The sequence below is a fragment of the Bemisia tabaci genome, chromosome 6 (genome assembly GCF_918797505.1).
Source record: "Bemisia tabaci chromosome 6, PGI_BMITA_v3".
Lineage (NCBI taxonomy): Eukaryota > Metazoa > Arthropoda > Insecta > Hemiptera > Aleyrodidae > Bemisia > Bemisia tabaci.
Genome location: NC_092798.1, coordinates 50119915 through 50142365, shown reverse-complemented (window position 1 = coordinate 50142365; position 22451 = coordinate 50119915). Strand labels below are relative to the sequence as shown.

General features: G+C 38.7%; 1 protein-coding gene and 1 non-coding gene across 2 annotated transcripts; one reads left to right on the top strand and one right to left on the bottom strand.

Annotated features, from left to right (window-relative positions):
- Positions 1 to 13429: 13429 nt before the first annotated feature.
- LOC140224901 (uncharacterized) lies at positions 13430 to 22137 on the bottom strand. Its single transcript, XM_072301942.1, has 6 exons — positions 21214 to 22137; positions 19194 to 19564; positions 18484 to 18583; positions 16018 to 16113; positions 14401 to 14562; positions 13430 to 13712 (listed from the first exon to the last, which is right to left on the bottom strand). Exons 1-6 carry the CDS (start codon positions 21658 to 21660, stop codon positions 13635 to 13637), a joined length of 1254 nt encoding a protein of 417 aa, XP_072158043.1. The 5' UTR covers positions 21661 to 22137; the 3' UTR covers positions 13430 to 13634.
- TRNAE-UUC (transfer RNA glutamic acid (anticodon UUC)) lies at positions 15024 to 15095 on the top strand. The gene has a single exon. It is a non-coding gene; the product is annotated as a tRNA-Glu (tRNA).
- Positions 22138 to 22451: the final 314 nt, after the last annotated feature.

The following is a 22451-nucleotide window of genomic DNA, read 5'->3' as shown; positions in this document are numbered from 1 at the left end:
CGGGTCGCGCCGCACAATTAACCGGCAGGAAATAAAGTATTAATGGGGTACTTCGGAAATAGGGGGGCTGCGGGGGTCTAGCCCCCCAGAAATTTACTTGGATCCCTCCCAAGAATGAGAGAGATTTCGCTACATAAGTGCATGCATAATTTTTTATCCTTTTTATTACTTATTGGATCAACTTTTCCGTAGGAACAGCTTCTCTTTGCCTCTAATACGATTCAATTTTTCCAAATTTTTATTAGGGAGGCTCCCCAAACCCTTTGTAGAGCTAGGCGAATCCTGCAAACACTCCTCAGTAGGGTGTCTTTAAGGTGATTCGTCAAGCTCAAATGACGTGGTCGAACTGGCATGCGATATATCGCCTCGATTAGGTGAAAAATCTCGGCAGATTCTGAATATTTAGCAAAAACACAAACAAACACAAAGGAACAAAAAATTGAACGTATTGAAGTAACCGACAGACTTCTGAAATTAAAGAAAACAAAAAATTAAAGGAACTAAACATATCCAAGCACCATTATTTCCAAAAGAACCGGGCCAGTACTGCGATTTACACGAGCTTAAAACGTGGGTCTGCAAATCCATCCTAAAATACAGGGTTATCCAAAAGTCACTGACCACCCCTGTAACTTTTTTCCAAATTGAGATAGAAGTTTGAAACTTTGGGAATGTTCCTCGGTCTAAGGTAGCAACTTTTTGGTCCCCCCAAAATTTTGGGGGGCGGCCCCCCTTAAGGGGGGCGGGGGCTAACTTTTTTTTTCAAATGGCAACCCCCCCTTTGTGATACCTCATTCGAAAGATAATAAAAAAAAAAAAATTTTTGGCGCAAACCGCAGGTCAAAATGTTCATTTTTGACAAAATGGCGGCCGGTCAAAGTTCAAAATGGCGGAAATTTGGCATCTCTGTTGTTTATAGACGGATTGGTGTGAAACTCGGAATCCTAGGGTTTTCCGGGATGAGAAAAACGATTCTGGCATTGGTTTTCCAGAAAAGTCAGTCCTTTTCAAAATGGTGGCGGTCAAAATGGCGGCCTCGAGCGGGAAGTGGATATTTGGGCTGTATATCGTTGGATTTGCATGAAACTTGGTATCTGGGGGTATTTTCGCACGAAAAGAACGAATCTTTTATTGGATATCTGAAATTTTGACAAATTCCAAAATAGCGGCGGAAAAATTGGGGTAAATCAGTTTTACGGCTCTTTACCGATGGATTTGCATGAAATTCGATATCCTGGCGGTTTTTGGCTGGATAAAAAGGAATCTTTCATTAAATTCTTGAAATATCAAATAATTTCCTGCTGATCCATCGGTAAAGAGCCGTAAAACTGATTTACCCCAATTTTTCCGCCGCCATTTTGGAATTTGTCAAAATTTCAGATATCCAATAAAAGATTCGTTCTTTTCGTGCGGAAATACCCCCAGATACCAAGTTTCATGCAAATCCAACGATATACAGCTCAAATATCCACTTCCCGCTCGAGGCCCAGATAAGACAGGAATATTTAGCCAATATTTAAACAATATTGTTTTGGTATTTATGCAAACATTGGGCCAATATTGGTTAAATATTGAGCCAATGTTAAAATCGTACACCATCTTTCCTTTTGGCATAAATACTGTGCCAATACTTTGGCTGAGAATACTGTGCCAGTACTTCAAAGGGAAAGTATTTGGATATCAATATTGAGACAATACTACACCAATATTGAATCAATTTAGGGGTTCGCAGCTAGGGGATGGTGGAAAAGGGTTAATTGTGGAAATAATTTTAGAAACCATGAAAAATAAAAATAATGAAACCACTGGGATGTTATTGAATCGATTTTGCAGATTAGAAATTTTCATCCACCTTGGGGGGATTGAACCCGGGACCTACCTAACACTAACCGACGACCCTACCGATTGAGCTTCACTAGACGATGTATCGTAATGACTTAAAACCGGTATTTAACGTCGAGTTGGACGGGCAACTAGGATATTTTCCATCTGCCTGGATTTGTCCGTGTATTTATTTTACTTTTTACTTTACTATATTTTTTAAATTTATTTTATCGTTTTACTTTGTTTTATTTCCTTGCTGACTCTATTTTTTTCTTCACTCTATTTTTTTTTTTTCAAGCACTTCATTTTTTTTCTTTAATTATTTACTTCTTATTCCTTTACTTTGTTTTGTTTTACTGTAATTTATTTTAATTCTTCATCATAATTTTTTTGACTTCAGTTAATTCTTTAAATTCATTCTATTCTTTAACCTCATTTAGTTTTTTCCCTTATACTTTATTTTTTTCTTCATCTCAGTTTTTTTACTTCATCTCCTTGCTCCCTCTAATGTTTTACTTCAGTTTAGTCTTTGACTTCATTTTATCATTAATTTGATTTACTTCATTTTATTTCTCTTCTTTTGTCTCTGTTATTCTATTATTTCCACCATTCTATTATTTTATTCATTTTTTTCTCTTTAAATTTTTCATCGACATTCTGAGATGCATTTTGCATTTGATGCAGTTGTTTGCAGTTTGATGTCTTCCTCATAAAGACTATGCAGGTGCGATTGCCATAATCTCACAGCTGCACAGCTACTAAGTGCAAGTTCTACAGGAGACCAATAAGCACACGAGATCAAGAATTTCTTCTTCAGTTGAATTTAAATGTTTCATTTGAAATTTGAAAAATAAAAAATAAACAACCAGATGTGAATGAATGATAACATTCTCATTCAATGATAATATTCACAACAGTACATGAACTACAAACGAAACAAAAAAAGAAATAAACTGAGATCACGCGCAAATACATTGAAAATGACCTCAAGGAGGTGGAAATTCAACAATTTCTTGGGAGGCAAAAAAATATATATTATATTATATTATATTAAATTTGACAACAACTGCAATAACCTTTATGAATAATAAGGTTGAAAATAATGGATAATTGTTCAGAAAGAACACATTTGAGCTACGTCTTAAATCTAAGCCTTATTATGTTTAATACTTTTCGTTATGGGCAGGCATTTAGTATGATGACTTATACCGATTAGGATATCGAAAATATTTTAAAAATATTTTGAATAGCAGTATTATTGTTTAAAATATTTTCAAAATATTTTGAAAATACTTACCAATGCATTACTGTCTTTTAAAATGTTTTTAAAATATATAATAAATATTTTGAATATAAATATTATATGTACTGATATTTTAAAAATACTCTCACGATATAAATTTTTACAGTATTGAAATACAAATATTTTGAAAATATTTTTATGATGTTTTGGGTAAACATATTATTTTTAAAAATACTAAATGATGATTCTTTAAATATTTTCTAAAAAAATAATTTTGATTATAATATTATCAAAATATTGTCAGTATTGTGTAAATATTGCGACAGTACTGACAATATTTGCCCAATATTGTAAAAATATTATGTCTTATCTGGGGGCCGCCATTTTGACGGCCGACATTTTGACCGCCACCATATTGAAAAGGACTGACTTATCTGGAAAATCAATGCCAGAATCGTTTTTCTCATCCCGGAAAACCCTAGGATTCTGAGTTTCACACCAATCCGTCGATAAACAACGGAGATGCCAAATTTCCGCCATTTTGAACTTTGACCGGCCGCCATTTTGTCAAAAATGAACATTTTGACCTGCGGTTTGCGCCAAAAATTTTTTTTTTTTTATTATCTTTCGAATGAGGTATCACAAAGGGGGGGTTGCCATTTGAAAAAAAAAAGTTAGCCCCCGCCCCCCTTAAGGGGGGCCGCCCCCCAAAATTTTGGGGGGACCAAAAAGTTGCTACTTTAGACCGAGGAACATTCCCAAAGTTTCAAACTTCTATCTCAATTTGGAAAAAAGTTACAGGGGTGGTCAGTGACTTTTGGATAACCCTGTATAATCAGACAAGGACCTGAAAAAAGAGGAAAGAACGAGTATCAACACAGCCGAAGTCAAGAAAGACGTATTCGAGCCTCTTTTTCAACTTTGCCTCCGAATATGAGTGACACCTCATTGACAGCATATAGCAGAGCATATTGAGAGCTCACGCTTCGCGTCATCGCGCCTTCAATTTTTCAGATGCAGCACGGACGTCCATCAAGTACGAATAGTTGTATCTCTGCGCCGTCGTAAACGCGCAAATTTTTCCTCGCTTTATTTCCATATTGTGTTCGTTTCCTGTCTTATTTGGAATGGTGCTTCAAGCTCTACGTGAGTAACACAGCTTTACAAACATTATTAAAGTACAACTTTAAATACACTAAAAATATCGATTTTAGATGAGGCAGTAAGTTGTCTCACCGAGAATCGATTGTTTAAAGGCCTGGATACACGCTCAAATTTCCATCAATTTCCGATCAAATGGTGGCCGGTGCGCACCATCTACCATCAATTTTTTGCGGCCTGCAAAAATTTGATGGTAGGTGATGGAACTGTGGGTCTCATTCACCATCTGATTTCCACACAACCGTGCGTATTTCATGCTTTTATCAATCAACACGCTGTTTCAATTAATTTTAGATAACAATTTAGATAACTCTCGACCGCCATTTTTGTCATAATTTTTATCGGAAATTTACGGAAAGAGCGTGTATCCAGGCCAGGCCCGCCACATCCCATCTCGGGCCCTGGTACCAGTATTAAGGTCCGGGTCCTCAGCACGGAGGGGGTCGGGGTCGGAGGGGCATCCCCCGAGAAATTTAAGAATTTATACGACTAATCGGACGCATTTTGAAGCTTCCAAAAAGAATTTTTCCATCAATTTCTGCGGAATAATTATGTTTCTTTTTATACTTTCAGCACAAAATACTTGCGAATTGTTGCATTCAAAACATCTGGAAAATTTTTATTTCTTTTTTTTTGGGGGGGGGGGGCATATGATACTATTTTCAGTTCTAAGAGGGCCAGGCCCCCCTGGACTCCCCCTTCGTTTGTCTATGGCAAGAAAGTTGAGGCATGAGCCATTGAAGTAGAGGATGCCCAGACTGGAGACTCTTAGCATCTGACGACAGAAGAAAATGAAACGCAGTTACTAAAAATATCGCTCTATACTGAAAATCTTGAAAATAGATAGAAATTTTCCAAGAAGTATACTTTTTTGAAAATTTAAGAAGAATTCTACAGTGCCCCAGCGTGTTTCTGATAATCTATTCACCTTTTGCGAAATTTCTAGGGTAAATTTTTCATTTTTTCTTACGAAACAAGGGTTGCATGTGAATTCGTAGTGGTTTTTCACGGGTAACACGGGCCCCCTCCGGGGCCCGGGCCCCGGTACCAGGGACCCAGTAACCGCCCCCCCCCCCTTGTGGCGGGCCTGATCCAGGCCTTTACATACATTCAGATGGAGGAAAATCAGTTTTGCCAACTTGTAAGAATCGCCACTGTCCTTTGGCACCCCCGATCTCCGTAGAACCACTTATGGTCTTATTGTTAGATGCATGAAGTAAATATCTCAAATCTTACGAGACAAATTTCCATTTATTTATTATTCTGCCTGAAAACTTATGATGTGTAGTGAAAAAATTAATTCTATCATACATGTTACTCTTCCAGGTCGCATGACTAATATTTGTTAATTTTTTTTTTTTTTTTTTTTTTTTTTTTTTTTTTTTTTTAAACGAATTATTTATTATTTATTTTACATTGTGGAACCATAATTGGACAGAATTATGGCCGAAGGCCTATATAATGTACATGCTAATAGTGTTAGAAGTTCCTATAATATTTACATATTGGTTCCCCCAAGTAGTTTCCCTTTATAGACTTATTTTATATATTAAGTTACATTTGAAGATCCTCAGTCTTCTATATGTTTATAAGTAATCTTCTTCGTTTTCCTCGGAATTGTCTATTGACTTGTCGTCGAGGGAGGAGGGTTGGGTCGCATCGAGGTTTGGTCCTGTTATATCTTCGGTTTTATTGAGGGCTTGCTGTTTCTGTTTTAGGATGGTGGTTACAAAGTCTTGTATGATTTTCCATTTGCTTTTTGATAATGTCATCAGATATACGGTATTCTCTGGTGTTAAAGGTTCTTTCAGTTGATTTTGTAGTTGTAATCTAAGTGGTTGAAATGTATTGCAATGATAGAAGGTGTGTTCTGCATTGTCGATGGATTGAGTGTTGCATAATGGGCAAAAGGGGTTGTCTCTTTTTTTAAATCGGTGTAAATATTGCGCATAGGCACCGGAACTGCGTGATGTAGTAGTTAACTGTGCCGTGTTTTCTGTTAAGCCAGGTGTATAGTGCAGGAATTAGTCTTCTGATCCATTTGTTTCCCTTTTCCTGTTCCCACTGTAATTGTTATCTGATTTTCTTGTTTTGTTCGATATCATAAGTGTCTTCTTTGTAATATTTCTCTATTTTTTCTTTAATTAATATTTTGGTTGGTGGAATTCCAGATAGAGTATCGAGACAGAAATCAGAAACTGTGCGGTATGCGCAGCACATTGCTAGTTCTAATGGTCTTAATGTTTTTCTGATTTCGTTAATATTTCTTTTTGTTTTGCAAGATGGTCCCCAGAAAGCAACTCCATAGAAGATGATTGAGATGACTGAATAGATCATTATTTTTCGTTGGATAAACGCTGGTCCATTAAGGTTCGGAAGGAGAGGTCTATAGTGAGAAGAAACTTTTTTTGCTTTTGAGCATACGTCCTTTATGTGTTGAGTCATCCTGAGACCCCTGGTCAGAGTAAATCCTAGGGAAATCAGAGATGGCTTAGCCTCTATAATCGACTCGCCTACCGAGATTTCCACATCTTTCGCATTCTTGGGTCCATGAATCAAAAGCGCTTCTGTTTTATTATCTTCGGTGAGGAGATTTTTCTTTTTGAGCGCAGTTTTTATTATTTGAGTGGTTGTTTTGGTTGCTCTTTGAAGTTCTGATATGTCAGAGCCCGTTTTTAAAAGGAGTGTATCGTCTGCATATGCTTGTTTAACTATTTCCGGAGTAGTGTTAGGATTAAGAATTTCGTCAAATAAAATGATCCATATAATAGGAGACAGGCATCCTCCCTGAGCAGCTCCTGAGTTAAGTTGAATAATAAAGTCGTGGAAAACAAGATATCTGTTGGTAAAATATGATTTAAACATTTCAATTGATATTTGTTACTGCTAAAAGATAACTCTTGAATGAGTATACCAATCTCTTAATATAATTATAAATGAATTTAAAGTACCCCAAATATAATACAAGCACACAACCTGGGGAAAAAAGGCTAATATAGACGTAGAAGAAATCGAGAAGTTTCGTCCACACTTTTGAGCATTTTCAATCGAAATTTTTTCTCTACGCATTTGTTCTTCCTTCAAGTTTTTTTCCCCGTTGATTTATACAAATTATTGTGCTTGTTTATTCGCATTTCACTTTAAGTGAAGGTTTGGCATTAGTTATGAATTAATTAAATACTATAAACTGGATCGCATTTAGCAAAAAGGAACCAGCGCCTATACAGCGTTGTAAAAATGTTGCTTCTTCATAATTATCTAAAAAATTTCCCAGAATGCCAAATAGTTTTGGCTTTTCACCAACAAATTGTTGATTTAAAAGGAAAATAATTGTGTGAATTTTAATGCTTTCAAAAAAAAAAGAAAAAGTTGCACGATTTTGAAAACACCATAATCGCGCGCTGGTTCCTTTTTGCCAAATGTTGTCCAACTAATTTAAGTTAAATGTGTAAATTGTGAAGAGTTATTTTCTAAACTCGGTAGGTATAAAAAGTATTTTAAATGCGATTTAAATAGGGGTGGTGGAAATGTAAGCTGGTATAACCATAAAGATATGAGCATCAAGAGAGAAAAGGACAAGGTATCTCGACTGCGTAACTAACAATAATGTGGGTGGAGTGGTTATAAGATTAAAAGATAAAGGAGAAAATATTCTGTGTACAGATATTTTATTGCTATTCAACTTGTAAACATAAACTAATTTACACGATGTATTTGTGTAAAAAAGAAGAAAAAAACTCTTCGAGATGCGAAGTACATCATACCCACACAAAAAACCAAACTATTATTTTCAGAACTTTTCTCAGCGTGAAATCGGGTAAGGTAGACGTGCAAGTGTTAAAGGAAACCACAAAAAGACTATTAGACTGGTCCACAAAATAAGTTTGAGTATACTTCGCATACCTACTATGTAAAACATTTTTAAACGAGAAAAATATGTGGGCACGACAAGTTGCAAAATTGTCCATACTACTATGTTTCCCTCTGCGATGTCAACAAAAATTATCAAAATAATTTGCATGACTCCAATTTGAAAGTCAAAGGAAATTTAGAATACATTACGATATTTCACGATACTTGGCATTTTTAGGTACTCACCAACTCACTTCTGAATGTTTTATTTTAAAGAAGAATATTTCTCAGGGGGCCTCCTTTCTTTCACGTCACGCGCGCTGGTGACAACTATCCCAAAAAATAGTATCAAACTTTTGAGAGTTAGAAATGTAGATCTAGGATTATCCCAAGAAATATTGCATTTATTCCAGAGCTGTGACCGGCCAAATCTCTAAACATGATTTCGTGAATCGGGGGAACAATTCCACGAATCAAAGTGCTGGTTCTCAATCCGAAGTCCGTACATCCCACATTTTTCACTCATGATTTTAATCCACGCATTTCTATGAATGGATGATCCTGCAATTAAATACGTCCTATTACGTGGCGCACCATTGAGTTTGAGTGCCTGTCGTGTTTTGCGCACACTCACTTGTTTCCTCTTTAAAAATGTAAGGGAGATACATTCCACACTGTGAATTCCAATCTGATCCTGATGATTTCGATCGAGATGATGATTTTCTGATCGAGGGAACGATTCCACTAATCAAAGAGCTGGTTCTCAATCCGATGTCCGCACATCCCCCATTTTTCACTTATGATTTTAATCCACGCGTTTTGATAAATGAATAGTCCTGCAGTTAAATACGTCCTATTACGTGGGGCAGGGCACCATTGAGTTTGAGTGCCTGTCGTGTTTTCCGCACATACACTTGTTTCCTCTTTAAAAATGTAAGGGAGATACATCTCACACTGAGTATTCCACGCCGAATAATTTAAAATTAATATTCTCGTCATATAAAGCAATTTTCCACTCCACTGTAATCTGCACTTGAGAGGGATGGAACACAGTCTAGAAATTCGAAGATCTACGACAAAAAGTCTGGAGTCCGGAGTCCGGAGTCCGGGTCCTCTGTCCTGTTACTCATCGTGGCTGAGCTTATATACTAAGATATAACTGATCGTACTTTGATAATTGTTGATATCTCTAAAGAGATGGAACTCTCATTACATAATTAATGTACATAAACTGATGAAAAATCTGGCTCAGAAATCAGCGATTATTTTAATGACGTAACCTACAGGCATTTATACTGAATTCTGAGGCTCGTAAGTTTTAGGAGCATGCGTGTAAATTAGGCACGTAAAACCGAAGACATGCTTTGAAAAATGTTCTGAGGCACTTTGAGCTTTGAGATGTTAATTACAAACGCGTGAAAAATCCCATTTTTCTGACGCTATAGAGAATTTTTGGCCGATTTCCGTTTTTTTTTTTTTAGATCTGTAATCGGTTGATGAATATATTGAAATGTTGATCATCTGATTTTATACACATTGCTTAAGGTTATACTGGAAAAAATATCGATAGTTGAAATGTCTTATTTTGAGATACTTTGACGAAAGTGTAGAAAATCGTCTTTCAACACCAATGTTTGATCTGTTTTAGCGTTTTTTTTTTTTTTTTTTTTTTTTTTTTTTTTTTTTTTTTTTTGGGCCCTTAATCAATTGTCTATTGAAAAGAGCATATCGACGGTGAAACTCCTAGCGGACTGATTATGGAAACTAAGAGACAAAGCAAAAGACACAAAAGACATAGGGAGTATGGAGCGATCCTATTGGTTGAAATGGGTGGTTCGCGTATACAAAGGGATAAAATGATGGACTAACTATAGGGTCTCTCGTGGGTTGCCGTTAGTTAGTCCATTAGTCCTCATTTGTCCATTGCAACCGCACGCATCCACCAATAGGATACCTCCACATCTCTCTTGTCTTTTTAGTCTATTGCTTTGTCGATCAATTTTAATAATCGGCCCGCAGATCACTTACCTCGTTTGCGGTGTTTGAATATCTCCGCTGATACTTTGATTTTTCTGAAGGAAAACAAATCAACATTATTCCTTGAAATTTTGTCAGGATTTATTTCAAACAGGGAGGAAAAATCACGGAAGTTTTTACGAATTAGCGTCGAGTAGTGCTTTGTATAAAAAATGAAGTATGACAGGAAGTCTGCAATGTCGCAAACCGAGATTTGTGGTTCTGAAGTTTCGCCATCAATATTACACGAAAGTGTTATAGCTTGAACTAAAAGGGAAAATCCGAGAATCGATGAAACTTTATTTTGAGGTGTTTCAGTTCGAACATAATGAAAGGCGAAAAAAATGAGACTTTTCATAAAATCAAAATTATCGTCATTCATATCATGTTCAGCCCAATTTCAATGTCATATTCAGATTTTGCGTTGAAAGTTGCTCTGGTAATACTCCTTGAAAATATGATAGACTATGTCAATCCTTACGCGAAATATGCCGTGCTAAGGAAGAACGCCGTATGAGCCTTCACAGGCCCGCCACATCCCATCTCGGGCCCTGGTACCAATTTTCTGGCCCGGGCCCCTAGCACAGGGGGGGAGGGGGGGGGGGTCCGGGGGGCCTCCCCCGGGAAATTTTTGAAATTTTAAATCTATTTGGACGCATTATGAAGCTCTTATGATAGAGATTTTCCATCAATTTCTGCAGAATAATTACGCCTTTTTGTTTACTTTCAGCACCAAAAACTTTCGAATTGTTGCATTCAAAACGTCTATAAATTTTTTTTTTGAGGGGGCAGATGATAATTTTCAATTCCATGGGGAGCCAGGCCCCCCCTGGACTCCCCTTTCGTACGTCTATGGCAAGATAGTTAAGCCATTGAAGTCGAGGATGCCCAGAAAGGAGCCTCTTAGCATCCGACAACGGAAGAAAATGAAACACAGTTACTAAAAATATCATTCTACATATACTCAAAATCTTGAAAATCTCTAAAAGAGTAAGAAAAACTTTATAGTGGCGTGTTTTTGAAACTTAATTCACCTTTTGCGGAATTTTTAGGGTATTTTTTCACTTTTCCCTACGAGACAAGGGTTACACATGAATTCGTAGTGGTTTGTCACCTGCGTCACGGGCCCCTCCAGGGCCCAGGCCCCGGTACCAGGGACCCAGTATCCCCCCCCCCCCCTTGTGGCGGGCCTGAGCCTTCAGATGCTGTCAAATTTCCTTCGATAAAAGCCGGATTTACTAAGAAAATGGAGACTATTATTTTCCGAAATTTTCAGACGATTTTGTGCGAAATTTAATCGAAAGTATTTGAAAATTTCAAGGAAAAATATGCATGAATGCTGTTAAAAATACATACATGTTTTATCAAGGGAAATTTGGCAACTCTCGAATGTTCATACGGCGTCTTTCCTTGGCACGGTAGTAACTGCGCATGCGTATAATGCCGCATGCCAGTTCGAGATACCAATTTGTTTCTTTTTGAGACATGATTCCTGGTTAGTTCAACCATGAAATGATTAACTGACTACTAATTTTAAGTTTTGATGTTCAAAATCACCAATTAAAATAAATCAATGGCTTGTTGTTTTTAATCAACATTCCGGCTTTACCTCTCCAGATTCTGTGTCGGTTTTCGTCATGAGTTGAAATTCGCAGTAGGATTATTGTCTCCAGGAAAGAACAATGAAAAAAGGTATACCATATTTAATGTTTCGCACAACACTTCTCCTTTCTAGATGAGGAAGTTCTGAGCGATGAATAAACCCCTTCATTTATAATCGATACCTCACCACGTTCCGCACAAGCTTGAATAGTTGCATTCTGCATTTTCTTTGCGTTCTCCATGCTCAGAGACGGGACGAATGAAAAACAAATTGTTTTTTAATAGGTTTGAGATTTCATTTTATGTGTTTGATATCGACTTGGAGAGAACATCGAAAGGAGATGACGAATACAAATGCACCCCTTTAAAACCGTGTCTTGCGGTTAGAGCTCGAAGGAACTGACCTTTTTAATAATATCAAATCTAACATGGAATAATTTCATTGAACTGTTCATAAAACGAATTGCAATATCTTGATAGTGAGCCCCCTTGACCATATTAAAGTTCGACTCGCTAGAATCGTCTGAGGCTGGCAAAAAAACTCGCCCGAAATAGGACCCTTTAATCGTATTTCCGTTGATTCTTTTTCAAGAAAATAATCAGCCAGCAAAGTGGCCCAAATTTGTTTTAAAAAATGGCTTATATAATCCAAAATATCAAGTAGATGTATACAAGGTAGTGGTGATCATGGGAGTCTCCCCCCTCCATCGCGCATACCCACACATTCTTGTACACACACACGTAAAAAATTCAAGCATGGAAAGATTTTTTCAGCTTTCGCCGCTCAAGAATGTCGCATTTTGCCAACTGGGTGAAAGTGTTGCAGAGTCGGACTGGCGTAAAAAAAGTTAGGCAGCTACTAGGATTTTGGGGCCCCTGACGTAAAAACTGGGATCCTATGGGGGGTCTGGGGGGTCGCCCCCCAGGGATGGAGGGGGGTCCGGGGGTCCTCCCGCGGAAAATTTTGAAAATTTAACCCCTGAAAATAGAAGTTTTAGGCTCTTTTCGCATTGAAATTTGATAAATAGCGCCTCCGAAAATGTCACCTATTTTTTATATATTTTTTGAAAAATTCGGCGATTCCTCTTGTTGATAAAGAAGCACATAACCTCCTCAAACTTTACGCAGGGGCCTCTGGTGGTATCTTTTCAGAGGCCCCGCCCCTGAAGTTACCTTCTCCCGGGCGGGCGCCTCAAAAAAGAAGTCATCTTAAAGTGAGTAACCTTCAAAGACCGGAAAAAAGAGCTTTCGAGACCCGGAAGGGCCCCTGAAAGTGAAACTCTTTTTTTCGAGCCCAGGGTGAGGGGCCCCTGCTGACATCTTTTCAAGGGCCCCAGAAGTGACCTTCTTCGGGCTATAGGGGTCTCAGAGAAAGAGTCATGCTGTTTAAAGTAAAAAACCCTTAGAGGCCGGGAAAATATAGCTTCGAGGGCCGCTCCAGGGTCCTTGAAGCTCATATTTTTCGATCGCTGAGGGGCCCTTGCTGGCATCTTTTCAGGGGCCCCTGAGGTTACCTTTTTCCGGCCGTAGGGGCCTCAGAGAAGGTGTTATGAGTTAAACCCTCAAGGACTGGGAAAAACGAGGGTTTTTCAAGGATTCATTTCATTTATTGAAGAATAAATTAAAGGATTTTTCACTTTTTCATGGATTCATTTCATTTATTGAAGAATAAATTCAAGAATTGTCAGCGATCGCTGCCTAGCTGCCTTAGCCAGTCCGGCCCTGAAGTGTTGCAAAGCGGCATAATTTTGATGTTTATCTGCTTCTCCCAAAAATGTATGCTCATAAATACTCCATATTCCCTGTTGGCCTTTTTTGCCTCTTCCTGATATTCAATCTACGCTGTATGATGAGATGACTCAAACGTTCAGTTCGTCATTGACGTCATGAGAAAATCAATCTCCGATTTTTTTAGGGTCTGACGAGGGCTTTTTCGTCAAGCCGACGTCAAAGTGACTCCTCGCGTACTGAGTGAGTTAAACAGCGCATATACTGAGTACATCTGTCTGAAAAACTGTAAAAAAGGATCAAAAGAGAAAATAAATAAATAGAAAATAAACATATCATTAAATAATAATCAAGAGAAATTTTGTGAGTGTTCCCTGGACAAAGACAATAGGTACACCAAAACAACACGGAGAAAATTAAATTGCTGATTTAACAATTGAATTGCTAAAAAAGTGACTGCAATGTTTTAACGTAAATTTTACTACAAGAACATGCTACTTTCACCACTATTGTAAGCTACTTTGATCACGAGGGGTGGTTAAAGCAGCATTTTTGCGATATGCCACATTTGCGATAAAGTTAGGTTAAAATCACGTATTCGTATGATTTTAAAGTCCAGAATGTTCCCTCATTTCCTTAATTTTTTATTAACATATTTTTCCACGTCACTAAAATTGTTCTACTATTTGATCGATCAACACCATTGCTTGAATTTCATGGCGAGCACTCAGTGTAAAACACATTATTAAAAAAAAGGGAAATAGTATATAAAGCAAATTTTTAGAAAAATTCCATACTAAATAATTTCACTATGATAAAATATTCGAATGTATCAATAGGTTTTTTCTCATTCTGAAAGAAGTCATCGGATTTTTTTTTTTTATTCTTTCAGTTCGACTTTAATTGATTTTGCATTCATTACTTTCTTACGTAATTATTTAAAGAAATTACAATCGTGAGAAAGCATTACCTACCGCAACGAAATTAGGCAGAGATAATCTCAAAATTTTTCCAGCTCTGAACGAGACAGGCCTTTGAGTGCGGAGTAGAAGAAGAGTCAGAGATCGATCGAGTTTGTACCGTCTTTCAACGAAGGTCATTAGATGACCGTAAACTAACGTGGACGTCTTTCTGCTCTGTTAATAGTACAAAAACAAAAATTAGAAAAATTAAATCGCAAAATTAAATAAATCAAGGCAAATTGAATTACTTTCAAGCATCAAAAAAAATTAAAAATAATTTATTTCTTTTTCTAAAAAAACTGTGAAAGTAAATCGATAAAAATCGATGACCAAAGTGTGAAACCGCGTATTTTCGTTGGCGACGTCGCAGACTGCCTGCCATACTTTAATTTTACTTTGGAAAACTAGTCAACATAATTTTTTGAAAACAATTTTGATTTTTTTTCTCTGTATTCCGTATGAATTTCGGCCAATAAAGTTGGCCTGCTCCTCTCCAAAAAAATAAAATACATGCGGAAATGCTGTAACACACCAATGGAGATACGTAGTTTCGCACTTTGGCCATCGAAATCATTTTATCAAAATTTTTAAAGTCAATACAACTTGTATGTTGAAGTTTCACACCCGTTTCAACATCCGGTATGGTCTAGTGGCTAGGATACCTGGCTTTCACCCAGGAGGCTCGGGTTCGATTCCCGGTACCGGAAGAAAATTTTCTAAACCTGAACTTAACTGGAAAAATATACGCATGATCCAACGTTACGCCAACATCTTGCAACAAACTACAAAATCCTGAAAGAATATTTTTAGTGCATTCAAAAGCTAAAGATTCATCTGATGAGCCTGTATGATGCCAGCATAGAAGTATTCACAAGCCGTTCAAAAATTAAATTGATGAATCATATGTAGATTTGCCGGAGGCGAGAAACAGAGACTAAGAGATCTTCCATTGCTATCTCAGCAATGGACACCAACATTCAACTGTTGACTTACCTACTAGGTAGATGTTGAACATCGTGTTAGGTATTCCGTCTCGCGAACGCAACGAAGTTTGCCAAACTAGTTTGGCTCATTACGTCACCCGAGGTTCATCATTCATCTCTTAGGTAGATTATCAGCCGAAAAAAGGGCGATGACTGTGCGCCTTTAGAGCCCTGGATAGACGATCAAATTCCGAACCAATTCCGATCAAAGTAGACATTCTGATGACTGATGGTCACCATCTACCATCAAATTTTGACGGACCGCACTATTTTGTTCAAAGTAAGATCAGAATGGAGTGCCACCATTCATCATTTCCTGCCACAGGAAACATTTCTGCCAAGTTTTCATTTTAAAATTAAGCAAATTAATGAGTTTAAGACTGATGACTCCCGACACTTTGATGGACTTTGATGGTCTATCGAAACCTACCCTACAGTTGTCTGTATGGAAGAGTTGAATCTCTGAAAGTGAAAGCTGCCACCTATCGTCAAGACTCCTAAAAGCAAGTGGAGGATCTATCTGCGTCTCTGAGAAACAATGTGACGAACATCCAACGGGTAACATTTTTTTCCCCGTAATAGTTACAGGTTTGAATATACTAGACATTGTGAAAGGGCGAATTTAATTAATTCATGCTGAACTGACCCTCTCTGTTGCTTTGGCTGCTGTGATGAACAGGGCGCATAGCTGGGTCAACGGTAGTGCCACAACGCTTATGAGTTTAATATGATGAGCCGATCCCTGCACAAAACACATAGTTACAGATGATGATAATATCTATGGCCAAAGTGCGAAACCACGTATCTCCAATCGCGATGTTCCAGACTTCCTATCGTGCTTTCATTTTTACTTGAGAAAGTAGTTAAAGTATCTCCTCGAAAACTTCCTTGATTTTTCTTCTCTGTTCGACGAGCAAAAATTATTATGTATGAATTTCAAGTTCAAAAATTGGCTTGTTTCTCTTGGAAAAAAAATGAAGTACAAGCCGAAATTTTGAAACTATCCCTGGTAAAAATTGGCAGTAGAATCTGTGTTCCAAAATACCATACAGCCGGCTGTAAGATTTCCAATAGCTTCTATAGCCGGCTACACAATTTCTTATGGCCTTTTATAGCCGATGGCGATTAAGCAACAGCCAGGCGATAAAGTTTATGCTAAGCGTTACTAATTACGGATGCTAGGACTTAGTGAGTTTTTGGAATACTGCTCTCTTTTTGGGCCGTGGTATCTTGATTTATTTTGCAAGGAAAGCTCCGTACTTTTGATGGATGCCTGCCATTACTAATATATTAGAGCGCCTTCAGTTTCGTATGATACTGTGCAATACCTCTGGTGTGAAATAGTTGCTTCAAGCGCCGTGGCACGCTGCGGCGCGGCAGGCGGGCAGCCAGCGCAAAACGCGCATTGGCGCCTACAAACCTAACAGGGATACTTCACGCGTTGCGCAATGCGTGAAGTATCCCTGTTAGGTTTGTAGGCGCCAGTGCGTCGCCGCTCCGCTTTGTGTTAAGCTCTAATATTTAATCTGGCGGAGTCGGCGTTATTCAACTCATGATTTTGAAATGTTTGCACATCCTGTATGGATTATTCTCATTTTAATTGATGAAAATAAATATGTATTAAAGGAAAATATAATGTGTGTTTTGTAAATATTAAGGTGGTTCCGTATCAAACTTAATGATTTCCAAAGCACACGAATTTCTACACAATTTCTTATAGCCTTTTATAATCGATGGCGAAAAAGCAACAGCCAGGCGATAAAGTGTAAAGCCCGGCGATAGGAACTACAGCCCGGCTGCATAATTTTTTATCGCTTCGTATAGCCCGGACGTATGATTTTCTCCGCATTCTACAGCCAGCTATATGATTTTCTGTAGCCTTCTTTAGCCGGCTATAAGAATTCCTATGGTATTTTGAAACGCAGCTCTTATCGCCAATTTTTACCAGGGTAAACATCGCGATGGAAGTAAGTGCTTTTGAGTAGTTGGCCGTTGATAGTGTTCTTTGCATGAGGCCTGGATTTTTTTATTGACCTTTTGTAAAGACCAGTTGATAATTTTTTGGGAGAAAATACGCGTGTATAGTGCTCTCACTAAAATTAATGCGAAAGCGTGGTAAAAAAGCCCTTAAAGATAAGAACTTGGCAATTCTTAGTAGAAAGACCTAAAAAATCCAGATATTCGAACGTGACCAAATTTTTTCTTTGTGAAATACCATTTATTCAAAGAGCTTGACCTGCGAATTCATTCATTATTTCGGGCATGTTCTTCGGCCAGCCTTTAGAATCAGAGTAAAGCTGGTAGCGGGGTGGCCTATTTTCCATTTTGAAGGAAAATTATTGCTCTTTCCCGTGAAGGAGTTCAGATGAGGCATATCCGTCAAGATTTTCCGTGAATCAATTTGCAAATAAAATATAATGTTTTCTTTGACAAGAAATGATAAATGGAGGAAGTCATTTCAAAAAATTGCACGTATTTGCTGAACTTCCTTTTTGGATTGAAACTGCGGATTTTCTTTCCTGTGTGTACTGAGGTGTTCGTTGCGATCGCCGTGTTAATCGATCCTTTTGAATCGGTTTAAATGGCAGATCAATCGATATATCGCAAAGCACGACACATCTAGGGATGAAAAATCTTGTAAAATTTATTCGCTTGACATTTCACGAAATTTTTTGAAACTTTTAGAGATGCATTCAGAAGGCCAAGGAACGCCTAGAAATAGTGATTCTAGATTTTGAAATGTTTCACCCCGAGCCTAACGCATTCACACGGTGCAAATGTTTTCGTTTGGTTTAGAGATTAGGTTGGGGCTTTACTGTCTAACCGCCCCTTGTGCCTCCTCCTCTCCGTGTATAGCACCTCAGTAAGGGTAGCATAATACAACTGCTTCAATAGGGAGACCCCTTGAAACGCTTTCGGATCTCCAAAGGTTGAATTAATGATTCCGAAAAAATTAATATAATTCAAATTTTGTGAAATTAATTCGAGCCTTTTGAAATTTCATGAAATTTTTCGTTTTCCAGCTCTGACCAGGCCATAGACCTGATTATTCCCCGACGCGTTTTCGCAGTTTAAGTATTGAGTTACTCCGCCAAAAGGCGCGCGCACTTACTTGGTTGACGATGAATATGGATGACGTGCAGAGGAAAGCCGCAGATGGGAGGAAAAAGAGAGTCCCGGCGTCCACAAACTGGTGCAGTCCGTTGGCCAACCTAACATAAGAGCAATTGCAGAGAATGAGGTCAGAAGCACAACAATAGACCTTATGCATTATGACATCACGGCGAGAATCTGGCGGTTTTCTGTTCAAATGAGAAATCGACTGCAATATGCAATTGGACTTTCTTTGCAAAAAGGAATCAAAGCATTTCAATGTCGCTAAGATTGTATGAGCCGTAGGAGCCTTCAGGCATTGCCAAATTTCCTTCGATAAAACACGAATTTCCTGCTTAACTCATGATTTTTTTCCCATTTTTCCGAATAATTTTGTTCTCAATTTTACTCAGAATTCCTGAAAATTTCAAGGAAAATATTCATAACTTTCCTCAACAATTAACATTTTATCGAAGGAAATTTGACAACTCTCGAATGTTCATAGGTACGGCTTTCTTCCTCAGCATGGCAGTATTTTTTCGAAGCAAACGATGCATCGAAGCACTATCGAATACGATCCATAACTGGACTGCAGTTTGCAATTTGGAACTAGAAATTTTGGCTCCTCTGGAAAAACACCTATGTGCATAGGGTAACCAATGGCACATACGTTGTTTTTAAACCGGGCTAGTATTTATAGTTCCAAATTGCAAAATGTTGTCCAACTACCTGTACAGGAGCTGTTGCTCTTCGATAACACTAATGAGCTCAACGTCGATCTTCTTGGAGAACCGGGACATCCTCTTCTCAGCGGTGTCGAGGATTCGGACGAAGGCGTCGTCGAAGTGGATGTAGTTGACGTGGAGCATGGCCTCGATGTAGAGCAGGTAGCAGATGAACATGCAGATGAGCGAGCAGACGCTCTTGAAGATGTAGAAAATGTAGACGACGGTCAGCGCGTACTTGACAATGAAGGAGTCCACGAACGGCATGTAGATCTCCAACGGGAGAGTGATGTCCTCCTCGCCGAAGATGAACCTCTGGCCCAGGGGGGCGGCCGACATGAAGAAAGCCCCCGAGTAGCACATGCAATCCGACACCTTGGAAACATGAAAAACATACACAAATGCCAATATACCATACTGCTGCCAAACTGTTGCATGTCGATGGCTACGCCAAAGTCTATTCGACGGTGTAAGTAGGCAATCACATAACTCGGTTTGCGACGTCGCAGACTTCCTGTTATACTTTATTTTTTAAACGAAAACTACTCAACGGCAATTCTTTAAAACTGTCGTGATTTTTCTTCTCTGTGTGAAGAAAATTCTGCAAAAACTTCAAGGAATGATGTCAATTTGTTCTCCTTTCAAAAAATAACATTGAGGCGGAGATTTTCAGACACCGCAAACGAGTTATGTGATTGCCGACTTACACCGTCGAAATGTTTAGAGGGGGCTGTTCGTAAAGTACATTTAATCAGTACATTTAACAGTAATTTAAAGTACAGTTTAATCTAAAATATCTGAAAATTTCAAGGGCAAATGAACATGAATATCATCAAAAATACATTTTTTTTTCAGGGTAAATTTGGCAACTTTTGAATGTCCATACGGCTTTCCTTAGCACGGCATCTCAGCTATCGAGACAACGGGAGTTCCCGTCGTCTCCAAAATAAATCCGAAGAGGAGAATGTTGGACATATTTCTACCAAACGGAACTATGTTCATTACATAGAGTACATTGAGTCGTAATGTAAATGGGAGAGCTGGCGCCATGTTCTGCTCGACGAGTTCCCGCCCGGTGTGCGCCGAGTTCGGGTCACTTTTTCGATACATGTTCGATCCAAAATGGCGGTGTGGAATGCGTGGTGATTCCTATCTTCTTTGTTTACATCGGATGGTCGGGTACCCGTGTATCGCCAACAATCGATTATGTATCGAAAAAGTGACCCGGCGTCACACAGGAGTCTCGGAATTCGGGACCTGGAAAATGCTAAAAGTGGCGCCAGCTCACCCACTTACATTACGATTCTATGTACTCTATGGTTCATTATGACGTGAGCCCTATTATGTGTATATTTTTATGGGTTTCAGAGCTCATGTCTCTATGCACATAATGGACCACTAGACAAGGTACGAATTTAAGTAATCTGGTACATGTTTCTTAACCAAAATTTCAAGTAAAACACGATGCACACAACGAAAATTACTAAAATCAACTCATAACGAAGGTATTAACGTTTTTATTTCACATTGGTTACGAGGAATTTGAACTGCCCGCTCACAAGAAACTCAAAGCTAAATCTCGCACTACAACGGTTTCAGCAAGCTTCTCAATCGAGCAATGTCCATTTCCCCATGTGCTGTTCAAACTATTAGCAATTTGCTACAACTGAGCCAAAGCGTCAAGATTGAGGTTGCCAGATTTTTATATCGCAGAGACTGTCATGATAACGTTTAGCGCGCGACGTGAACCACGTAGAGCATCGAGTTTTCATGAGCGGGTGGTTTGAATTTACGCATCAAGAATCATTAATTATCTTCGTTGGGAGTTGATTTCGGTTAATTTCGTTGTGCGCATTGTTTTTTACGTAAAATTTTGGTTGAGAAACATGTATCAGCATGCTGTAATTCGTACCTTGTCTAGTGGTCCATTCCGTTCGGCAGAAATACGTCCAAGTAATAAAATTCCCTGTAGGAACTCCGGGAAATTCTCCTTGCCTCGTCCTCATCCAGCAACGTGCGCGTACCTTGGAAAGGGTCTCGGCCGTCTTGTCACAGGCGTCCATGATCTGCAACTCCCGGTGGGTCTGGGCCCTCTTCCTCATGCGGAGCCAGTTGGTGGCCAGGTCGGTGTGCATGGCCTCGAACTCCTGCGGCTTCCGCATGGTCGAGAGGTAGCAGAAGAAGGCCACCGAGACGAAAGCCACGAGCCACATGACCCGCTCGAAGACGCCCTCGATGTTGACCACCTCCCGCTCCCCGATGGTCAACCCCACGACGACCGGGAACGTGGAGACAAAGCCGATGTTCATGAGGGTGGACAGGAGGATGTCCAGCGCTCGGTTCCGCCAGTAGCCGTAGCGCCCCGATAGCCATTGGCTCATCCGCCCCAGCCGGTAGATGAGGCTCCGCTCCACCTCGCGCCGGTGCACTTGGTTCGGTCGCGGGCAGGGTAGACGGATGATCATCGACATGTTGGCTCCGCTGGTTTTGGGTTGTGGGTGGATCTTCAGGTCAGGCTCGAAATTCCTGATTGCGAAATGCAGTTCGTATGTGGAGTGATTAGTTCATAATGAATCGAAAATTTTTCCCGAGGAGCACAACGAGGCAGAAATATTGAAATAAAGGTGCACTTGAATGCGATAAAATTAATTAATGAAAAAAAAACTGTCGTATAAGAAATTGAAGAAGAGATGTAAAAATAAATACTGAAAGAATTAACGTATAAGAAATTAGGTTAGTGTGCAATGCTGATTGGTTTTGCTAGTTTTGAGTTGTTGGTGGATTTTTAGGTCAGGGTCGAAATTCTCGATTTCAAACTGCGATTTGTAAGTGGATTTCTACAATTATGATGAATCAAAACTTTTTCCGAGGTAGCACAACGAGACAAAAATATTGAAATTAAGCTGCACTTTCATGCAATAATATCGCAAAAGAATTGACAATTTAGGAGTTTGGAGGACGAGGCGCATAAGTGCAGTTTTTGAACAAATTGAGAAATTAATGATTTCAAGTAATTCTAGTCTTAATGAACATTCTGTGAAAAATTCGCTCCCAAAATTTATTTTTTAAGCATGAAAAAGTCAGTTTGAACTTTCTTTCCACCATAAGGATCCATTTAATTTCGAAACTTCAAACACGTATTTCTCGAGATAGCAAAAACTGCATCTATGCGCCTTGTCCTCCAAGCAGTCCAAGTCTCTCAATTTATATAAAAGAACTTAGTTCAGTTTGTAATGTAGATTTATTTTATAGAACTTGCACT